General features: G+C 41.2%; 1 protein-coding gene across 1 annotated transcript; it reads right to left on the reverse strand.

Annotated features, from left to right (window-relative positions):
- Window positions 1-5808: 5808 nt before the first annotated feature.
- LOC148865109 (uncharacterized) lies at window positions 5809-10055 on the reverse strand. The gene is made up of 2 exons (XM_088975542.1): window positions 6932-10055; window positions 5809-6514 (listed from the first exon to the last, which is right to left on the reverse strand). The coding sequence occupies exons 1-2, from the start codon at window positions 9621-9623 to the stop codon at window positions 6096-6098; spliced, it is 3111 nt and encodes a 1036-aa protein (XP_088831668.1). The 5' UTR covers window positions 9624-10055; the 3' UTR covers window positions 5809-6095.
- Between the last annotated feature and the right edge of the window lie 728 nt (window positions 10056-10783).

Here is a 10783-nt window from a genome sequence, read left to right on the forward strand (position 1 = left end):
AGCAAGTTAATTTTTAATGTTAGTTTGGTAGTGGAAATTTTAATTAAATAAACTGATTTTATAATTTCATTAGATTATATTATGTTCAATTTAAATTATAATATAATTAATTGAGTTATTGATGGAACACCTACCCATTTATTGAAAACCAAATATTCTACATTTAGCATGCCTTTTAAAGAAGATAACTGAATTCTCATATGCTTTCATTCTTAGAAAAATGAAATAGTTATCATAAGAAGATTGCCTTTAAAGAATGATGTTAGATAGTTGCAATGAGCAAGGAGAGGATAATGATGTGGGTTAAGGAGGTAGTAAGGGAGAAAGGAGAAAGGAGAGAGGTTTAAGGAGAGAAAAGAAAGAGGGAATGGGAGAAGGAGAGGGGTGTTGGTGGGACCTAATCGCTTTATAATACAGTATAGATTTAAAACTTACACCTCACCTCTCAAACACTAGGATCAAAACATCGGTACTCATGATACCAAAAAATTAGGTGTCAGAGGCGACCAATTGATGTGGTTCAGTTGGAAAGTTCTCTGGCCGGTGGCCGATTGTGGCTGAGACTTTGGATCAAATCCTCTTTCCTCCCTTAGTAAAGTTAACTTTTGTTATGTAAATAAAATGGTTAACAAACCAGCCCATGAGGTATCCCAATTAGCTAAATCTCACTCCTCATCTTCTTTTGTAAATTCAGACTATTGGGATACCTAGGGTTGAGGACCTTATTATCCTCTGTTCGTTAATATAGTATTTACCTTTCAAAAAATTAAAAAAAAAATCCTCTTTTCACCAGAGTTGTGGATTATGGATACAAGGAATGGATTACCCCATTGTGTAGCCTATGAAAAAAAATTAGGGTCCTTTTGGTTCAGTCGGAATTGAAATGGTCAATACCCATAGGCAGTTTGGTTCAAATATGAATCGGAATGTGAATTAAAATCAGTTATAATGGGATTTCATTCCCAAGGGAGAGGAGGGAATATCCATTCCCTCAAAACGGGGAAATGCTATACCACAAAAAATGGGAAATGAATTCCGATTCCGCACAACCAAACAGTTTAGAATCAATGTGAATCATTCCAATTCCAATTCCAGACCCCTATTCCCATGAACCAAATGAGCCCTTAGACGTGCAGGGTTAGAACAGTAAGGTTGGAGCCTGTGTACCCTACTACCCTTGGGACTTGGGAGCACAGCCAAGTTTGCAATTGTGCTTTGACACATGAATCATCTAGCCAAGAGCCTAGAGCTAGTACACATTATGTTACCTTTCTAATTAATGTTGTTAGACTTGACCCGGACCAAACAGTCGGACCGTGAAAATCGGAAGCCAATGGGTTAAATGATGGTTTTATGAGTTTCTACAGGCTGAATGGTGGTTTTTAGTCCTAGTCCGGTTCAAATCTTGCAACATTGTTTATAGTTAGATGGAAGAAATTGGTTTTCCTGTTAATGTGCGTCAATAACAAACAGATTCAACCATGATACTAGAAAGACATGATATCCGAAAAATTTGTGATCAATCAATTGGTACCATAAACGTATTAATCAATCATGTAGAATTTATCAAAATTTATGAATGGTTTTTGACGGGTCAAAACTCTTCCGATACCATATTTTTCCCGTATCATAGATTTTTCCGCAACAATAAAAAGAAACATGAAAGCTGATAAATATGTCAGATTTAAGTGTTAAAGTTGCTTTTGTTAATCCATTGTTCCTAAAATGGATACTTTATTTTGTACAAGTATATGCCATGCATCCATATTCCAATATTATGTGGGTTAGATGGGCTTAATGGCCCAAAATAATAGCAATACCAGCTTTCACATATGATGTATCGGTGTGCATGAATAGACCTGTTCATGGGCTGGGTCAGGCTGGGCTCAGGCCGTGCTCAGGCCGTGCTTTTACTCATTATTAATGGAAATATGCTAGGACCGAGCTCAAATCTGAAACCCGAAGCCCGACCTAATAAAAAAATTACAAATTTTTCTATTCAAATTAAAATTAAAAATTCAGATATTTTTTTTTCTTATTTAAATGAACAATGGGCCTACAAGATGGTTTTTTCCCTTTTTTTTTACGTTTTAAAACACAGTTTTACATTCTTAAATAAAAAAAATTATTCAAATGAACATAATCACATAACCCATTTTAAGTCTAATTTTAGGTTGGGCTGGGCCGGGCTCGGGCTAGGCTATTTTGACAAAATCAAAACCTAACTCAAATTTATTACGGGCCTGGCTTTTTTACTCGAATTTAAACCCACGGACCTATAAACATATTCAGGCCCATCCGGGGGCCGGGCCGGCCCATAAACAGGTCTGTGCATGAATGAGCAAATTCTTTATGATTTCATGGGCTAATGGGCCTTAAATTAGCTATGACCCATTTAAGAGAGGACCCATCTATCAAATTAGTGGCCTCTGCAATTCAGCTCCACGTCGTCCATCAGATTTCAGAAAGAAGAGAGGAGCCGGACCTGTGTCTCAGTGCAGTAATTCTCTCTTTCATATATATCTTTACATTGTACGGAGGTGATGTAGTGCATCTCAGAGGGAGACATCCGAATGTCAGTAGAGGACGAATCCTGGTTGGTTGGTACTTGGGTTGGATTTGACTTGTTCTCTATTTTGGTTAAATATTGAATTTGGGTCGGATGGTCGAATTGGGACCCAGTTCCAGTGAGCCGAACGACTGAATGGATGGTTAAACCGGCAAACCCGCAAGTAAAATTATTCGGTTTTACCGGTCCTGTTCTCAACCAATCTTGTAAGTAGACCTGTTCATGGGCCGGGCCGGGCCGGGCTCAGGCCGGGCTTTTACTGTGTATTAACAAAATTTTTTAAGGCCCGAGCCCGATAGCCTATACTATTATTATTATTAATGTTGAAGCAGCTGAATAGAGAGATAGATTGAAATTATAAAGAAAAGAATAATATATATATATATATATATATTAAATTATAAATATATATTTTAATAAATATTATATTATTTACATATTTTATATAATATATAAAATACATATTATATATTTTATAAAATATATAATATAGAGTCGGGCCGGGCCGGGCTCGAGTCGGGCTTTTTTGACAAATCTCGAGCCCGACCCGAAACACAGTCGGGCTTACTGTGTTAAGCCCGAGGTCAGGCCGATGGACCTAATTATATGACCAAGCCCAACCGGGGTGCGGGCCGGGCCGTCGGGCTACCCAGCCCATGAACAGGTCTAGTTGTAAGTAGGGATGTCAACGGGTCGGGTTTGACATGGGTTTGCCTCAGGCCTAACCCGACCCTACAACGTCCCAACCCAACCCGACCCGACTTAAAATACATGATTTTCAAACCCGACCCAACCCTATAGGGTCTAACTCGATACCGACTTGACTTGACCCATAGTATTTCAATTATATTTTTTTAACACATTTTAAAGACCTAAAATCCATTAATTTAACTTAGGAAACTGTTTTATAGAATCTAAGATATCACTTTTCTCATTTAAAAAAAATAAAAATAAATAAAAACCAACATGTAAATAAATGTTAAACTTTAAAGCTGTAGAGTTAGAAGTCAAAAAGTCACAAGCCTGGTTGCAATGCTATGGGTCAGCCAAAAATTGAAGTCGACCCAAACTTTAAAGTTACAGTTAGAAGTCAAAAAGTTATAAGATGGGTCAGCCAAAACCCTAACCCGACCCTAAAGCCAAATGTATTGACCCTAACGCAACCTTATAGGGTTGGGTCAAGCCGATTTACCATTTAACCCAACCCATTGACATCCCTAGTTGTAAGACTTGAACCAGACTATAAATTGGAATGCTCCACAGTTTTGGTTTTATTGATTAATTGGGTGGTTGGTCAGCGTAAGAGGCGACCTGCCTCCACCAACCCGACTAAGGCCTAGTTGGCGACCTACACGACATGATGGGTAAATTATCGTTTCCAACTCTTCCAGGATCATGTTGCCACGTTGATGTTGACGAAACTGACTCCCATCCCACCCGTTTCAAAGGCAATTGGATAAGTGTTACCGCTTTACGTGGAGTCTTCCTCTCAGTGTGAAACCACCTATGAACCAGATAGGCCGGTGATCACAGATGCGCTTACATAAATCTCACAACAAGTTACGCCTACAGGCATCTCATTCCTCATAAAAGGTACACGCGATATAACAATCATGCATTCTAAAACTCTTTGCTGACTTAACTATTGGAATACCCACCCTGGGTACTCCGATAATTAGGCGATCTCACCAGCCCCACATCCGAATTGTCGTCCAACATGGAACAACGAACCAGATTTTAGTAAATGCAATTACTCGGATAAATAGCTTTTAAAAAATCAAACGGGGCCCAAGTGAATAGGGTTCGTCCCTCTTAATCGAAATGGATGGGTTGACAACCCCACTCATGCTACTAACAAACCTCTTTTTGACTTTGTGGCAAAGAGATTAAGGCAAGGAGATCAACTCTAGCGAACTAGTCTTGTACTAGAGAGAAAATAGAGAGAAACACCAAGAAAAGGATTCACATCATTTTCTTCGCTTCGTTGTTGGACGTGGAAACCAAGAGGACAAGCACTTGATCGATTCAGATCTAACTAAATCAAGCTCATAGTAATGGTGGTGTACTGGTATATGATCTAGTGGATACTAGAAGTGACCTATTCATCTGTGTTCCCGTTGAAAAGATGTCCATTTTTAACTGAATTGGTTCAACATTTTTATTTTTGAAAATTAAAAAAATCATAAAATTCTAAAAGGATTGATAACCAATTCAAAGAATCTGACGTGTGGATAACTGCATTTTACTGGAATAGATTTGACCAATCAAAGCACCCTGTGAATTTGATGAATATCGGTCTATTGGCTGTAAGTTTTCTGGTATCATAGTTGAACTTGAACCCGAATAAGGAAAATAGAATATAGTATAGATTTGTACTGCTGGTATTCGATCAACCTAATATTTTATGTTTATTGCTTTTTGTTGCTTTTCTTGTGCTTACCTCTATACAATGTTAGTGTTTGCTATTAGGCTGCATTCATTTGGTATCTGAGAAAATAATGGAAAAGGGGAGAGTTGGGCTTGGTGATTCTTACATTCTCTTCTCACAGTCCAACACTTGATAACATGGAATTTTAGGCTCTATCCCTATTTCCTCCATGACACCAAAGATTCTGAGCATCATCATATATAGCTGCATCACCTCTATTACTCTATATCTAAGTTAAACGAGAAATTGTCTTCTAGTTGCTCTAATGAGGTGGAATTGATCACTGCATGAACGCCACCATATCGCTAAGTTGGGAAGATCACAAGGACTAGAATATGATATAATGACACCACTTCTGTGTTCAAAATTTTTTTTTTTTTTTTTGAATGACGGAATCGGAATCAAAATCCTCCTGATGATCAGAATCGAAATTCTGTAGTCTGGTTCAGACAGGAATTGAAATGGAATTGGAATAAACTGGAATGGGATTTCATTCCCGAGAGGGGGAAGAAATGGATATTCGCTTATTCCCTCAGTTCGAATCAGAATGGCCCATTCCAATTCCGATTCCTATCCAAACATAGCCTTAAAGTAACTAGTGGATTCATTTGCAGACAAATTAAAGATTAGAGCATCACCTCATCAGTCATATATAAATTAATTTACTCTGATCCCCATTTCACCACTGTGGGCACTGAAATAATTGCAGTAATTAACGACCTTTTCAGGGGAGAGTGAGCCTGACTGGTTGAGTAAAGCACAGAAAGTCGCCATGAGTGGCGTCCAAGAGGAAAATAAAGCAACAATGCTCTTGTTTGTCAAATAAATAAACCCTTGCTTGTTTGCAGAAATCATGGTAACAAAATCCCAGAGAGAAACATAGGAAAATCATCTACGGCAGGGTCTATCGATATCAACATTACTGGGACTCAGAAAAGGAGCTCTGATGATAGTGGAGGAAAAAACCCATTTCCATACTCGCATCCTTCTCTAGGCACAATCAACTTGAGCCATGATACAGAAACTAGCAAGAAAAATTTACATACAGAAAGAAGAATTTAGAAGAAAGGTGGCCCGAGGAACCCATTTCTTTTGTTCCTACAGAAGGCCTCCTCCCATAGGCGGAGGGCTGAAGACTGGCTTCTCTTTCATGGCGGCACTATTGCCACCATTACTGCTGCTGCTACTTTTCCTGCGGGGCTTTGCCTCTCCAAGCATCGTTATGACATCTCTCATGGAAGGTCTGTCCTTTGGGAGTTTAGCAGTGCAGAGAAGTGAGATTCGAAGCACTAGGAGCATCTCCTCTTGAACATGCTTGCACTGGCCCCCTATGTTGGGGTCTAGCGTTTCTTCCAAGGGGCTATTGTTTCTGATCTTCCTTCGAACCCATTCAACAATGTCTACAGACTCACCAAACTCAGGATCCAGTGGCCTTCTTCCGGTGATGAGCTCCATAAGTACAACACCAAAGCTGTAGATGTCGCTTTTCTCATCCACCTTCAATGTGTACCCATATTCTGCCACAGAACAATGCCAAGTTTAGAATTTAGTATATAGTTTCTTTAAATCTATCTTCATCTGAACTAGAAATGGGCTCAGATATCATGATGGTCAGCCTCAACCATATAATTTTGAATTAATGCACTTAAATTGAGCTCAAACATTAAAAAATCTCAAATCTGGATTCACTGAATTGTTGGTTCCAACCCCATTACATGTTTACAGCCTGTCATAAAATTCCATTCTTGTTTTCAACACTCCACTTATTAAATCCCAGGACAGACAAGTTGTTCAGTGAATTGATTACAGGTTAACAGTTACCTTACTGTGCAAAGAACCAACCTAGATCAGTTCGATAGTTTGGTGAAACAGTTTAACTAATAGTTCTGCAGTTAGAAGTTAGAACAACCAATAAGTATTGATCAGCAACTCACCAGGTGCGATGTATCCGTAGGATCCAGCAACCCTCGACACAGTCTCGTTCTTCCTGAGCATCATCCTGGCCAAGCCGAAGTCTGCAATCCGTGCCTCAAGGTTTGCATCAAGCAGTATGTTGTTAGACTTGACATCTCGATGGATGACCGGCGGGTGGCAGTCGTGGTGGAGATAGGCCAGCCCTTGGGCGACGCATACTGCTATGTTGTATCGTGACACCCAGTCCACCAGCAACCGCCCCGCCTGTTTCCCATGTAAAGCCTCCCCAAGGTTTCCATTGTGCATGAACTCGTACAGAATCATCACATTGGAGTTGTTGTGGAGATAACCCAACAGTCGAACGATGTTCCGGTGTCGTAGCTTCCCTAGGAGATTAACTTCTCCTACCAGATCATCGTTGCTTCCAGTCTCCAATAAATCTGTCACCGACCTCCAAAGTTTCTTAACTGCAACAACTGTATGTGGGTGCTGAATCTCTGCTCTGTAAACGATCCCAGTTGCACCCATGCCAATCACATTTGATTCCTTGATGCAGCCCAGTATGTCAGTACTGGTGAAGCTCAGTCTCTGGAAGGCTATCAGTCTCCATGGCCACTCTCCATTGACGTCCTTGTTGAGTTGGTCCTGATGAAAGCAGCCACCATTCAAGTACCATCTCTTATATAACCAGCATCCACCAAACACTGCCAAAACACTAGCTGTGAGAGCTGAAATCCCAATAATCCATCCAGTAACAATGTGTTTGATTTGCGCCATTTGCCCGGAAGATGCCGTGACAGAACGAGAACATGGAGGTAGAACTCCGCCGCAGAGACCAGCGTTGCCCATGAGGTTATCTGGGTTTATAGTCCTCAGCACGCCATTGGTGGGAATAGGACCTTCAAGCTTGTTGTAGGACACATTGAGCATTTCCAAGGCTGGTGAGCTTCCCAAATTCTCTGGTATAACTCCAGTCAGAGAATTGTTGGATAGATCAAGAATGGCTAATGCGGACATTGTCGCAATTGCTCTTGGAATTTCTCCTGTAAGCCGGTTGTTCTGAAGGTTCAAACTCACCAGCTTCTGGCATGAAGCAATGCTTGAAGGAATGCTTCCGGAGAACCGATTTGTTGATAAATCAAGCACAGATAGAGATGGGCAGTCCTGGAACTGATCGGGGATCTTACCTTCCAAGTTGTTGTTCGACGCCATGAAACCCTGGAGATTTGGAATGGTGAGTATGCTGGAAGGAAGAGACGATTGGAGGTGGTTTCGAGAGAGATCGATGAATAAAAGAGATGTTGATGAGGCAATGTCGTCCGGTATCTCATCGGTGAGACTATTGTTTGCCAGCTCCAGACGTTGCAGCTTGTTAAGTTTGCCGAGTCCAGGGGGAATCGTCCCCGAAATGAGGTTGTTTTGCATTCGAACACGGACCAATGTGTGACATGTCGTTAACCCCAGAGGGATTGGACCTGAAAAGGCATTGTTGAAGAGAATGAGTTTAGTGAGATTACCGCCACCGCACAAACTGGGTGGAATCCGGCCGGAGAACGAGTTCGATGACACGTCCAACCATTGTAATGGTGAATTCAGGCCGAGATTCAACGGCAAAGCACCTGTTAAAGAATTGTTCCACAGCTCAAGGACCTCTAACTTGGTCAGCTCACCAAGTCTGCTGGGAACCGAACCCGTCAATTGGTTGCACATCAGATTCAGTAGCTGAAGATTCTTTAGCTCTGCTAATTCGGCCGGAATTGTGCCGAACAACAGATTGTCAGAGAGATCCAAGAGCACCAACGATTTAATGTTGCCAATTTCGGGTGGAATCCTGCCTTCGAAATCGTTCTTATATAACAGCAGTGTACTCAGTTGGTTTAATTTCCCCAGCTCAGCCGGAATCTCGCCACCGAGGCTACCAACCGCCAAGTCAAGGTACCGCAGATTGGTCAGGTTGCCGAGCTCCGCCGGAATTCCACCTTCCAATTCATTGTACCCGAGAATGAGAGTTTCCAGAGATGAAAGCTGGCCAAGCTCCGGCGGTATTCGACCCGTGAAATTATTGCCCGAAAGACCGAGGAACTTCAACTTCTGTAAGTTCTTCAAGGATGTAGGAATTGGACCTTGGAAGAAGCTCCCTCTGAAATCTAGGCTCTCAAGCGACACTGCATCTCCAAGGTCTTCGGGAAATAAACCAGAGAAATTGTTGCTCGAAGCATTGATGCTATTTAGCCCTGCTTCCCTCCCAAGACCCGCCGGAAAACCACCCATAAAAGAATTCTGGCTGACATCAAGGAGTCTCAGATGGGTGAGGTTGGAGATCGCTTCCGGCAACGATAACGAGAACCCATTGCAGCATATGTTGAGGACTGCCAGGCTGCGTAGCCTTTGGATGTCATCCGAGACGCGGCCACTGAGGTTCATGGAGGAGAGGTCGAGCCTCTCAACGGCACCATTGGAGTTGCACCAGACTCCAGTCCAGTTGCAATGAATTGGATTATTTACGTTCCCATTGGCCGGCAATTTCCAATCTCGAAGTCGATCCGACGGGTCGAGAAGACCTGCTTTTATCGATAACAGAGCCAACGCCTCCTCGTTCGATGCACTGGTCGCTGCCTGCTCCTTTGCCAAAACCAGAGAAAGGCCAATGTAACAGAAGAAAAGGAAGAAGAACATCAACTGAGTCTGCATTTCGCTGATGTTTTCCTTCATTCTCTTGTTCTTGGCCTTAGTTCCAGACCATATTTGCTCTGGAAAATAAAGAGGTGCTAACTGCTAAGGGATTAACCTTTTCTGCAGAAGAAAACAGTGATAAATGAGAGAGATCGGAAAAGATTGGCTATGAGTTTGATTTGTCTTTATAAAAGGGATTAGCTTTTTGTTAAGCTCGTGACTTCTCGAGCTCTGCAACAGCTGTGAGTCTGCATCTAATGACCGGAAAAGTTTGGACTTATTGAAAACCTCCCCGACATTAAACGTAGGGAGAATGTGCTGAGCGAGTGAGCTCCTGATGCAATTTCTTCTTCTTCTATGATCACATAGTCAACCTAAGCAAGGTGACGCGGTAATAAGATTATCTCTCTCTCTCTCTCAGAAACTAAAATAATATAGAAGAGGATATTATGTTGATTCAGTGCACCCAAGATGCATTGAGGATCATGCATGTCTGACTTCGATCCATACTGTGAAGATGGTATCTCACTCCAATATGGGCGCCCTGTCAATGGGTTTGCCACCTCTCCAATCAAGGGATTAATGAAAAGAGTTTGTAGAATTAATTAGATGAAACAGTGCATCAGATTCAATGCATCTAATGTGTACCATATGGTTTCTCTTTGCCTAGGAGTTTATTAATTAGATTATTGTTAATGCTTAGTTATGCACTGTACATGGGTGCAGAATCCAAAGCTTCACTAGTCAAATGATTTGGGTATTGGCTTAATCTTTGTCTCTAATAAATGCAATAATCTCTTCTGAGTAAAAGCTCATCAATGGTTGCAGTTCAATCCCATTTTACATCACAATTTCAAGGGTAACCCCACCATCAAATGATCTTTCAACTGTGATTGGGTTTGGACTGATTGTGAGTCATAAACCAGGGACCCAGAATAAGTCTCAAGTGAGTTTTGCAAATCAAGTAACAAATTGACCCTAAAAAGGATGGTCAGCTGGGCTTGTCTAAAGACTACATGAAATTCAAATTCCAATCTTCTCTGTCTCAATCAAGTGAATTGTTTCTGAGAATTAAATACATCTGGGTCATCTGACTAATGACCCATCTAGGTATATTTAGTTAATGAAACCAGTCTTCCATCTAGTAAGTAGTCTAGTTAAATAATTGGGTACTAGAGATGAAAATGAACATGAGTGAA

This window comes from Nelumbo lutea, chromosome 3 (genome assembly GCF_056320005.1).
Source record: "Nelumbo lutea isolate HS-2025 chromosome 3, American lotus-T2T, whole genome shotgun sequence".
NCBI lineage: Eukaryota > Viridiplantae > Streptophyta > Magnoliopsida > Proteales > Nelumbonaceae > Nelumbo > Nelumbo lutea.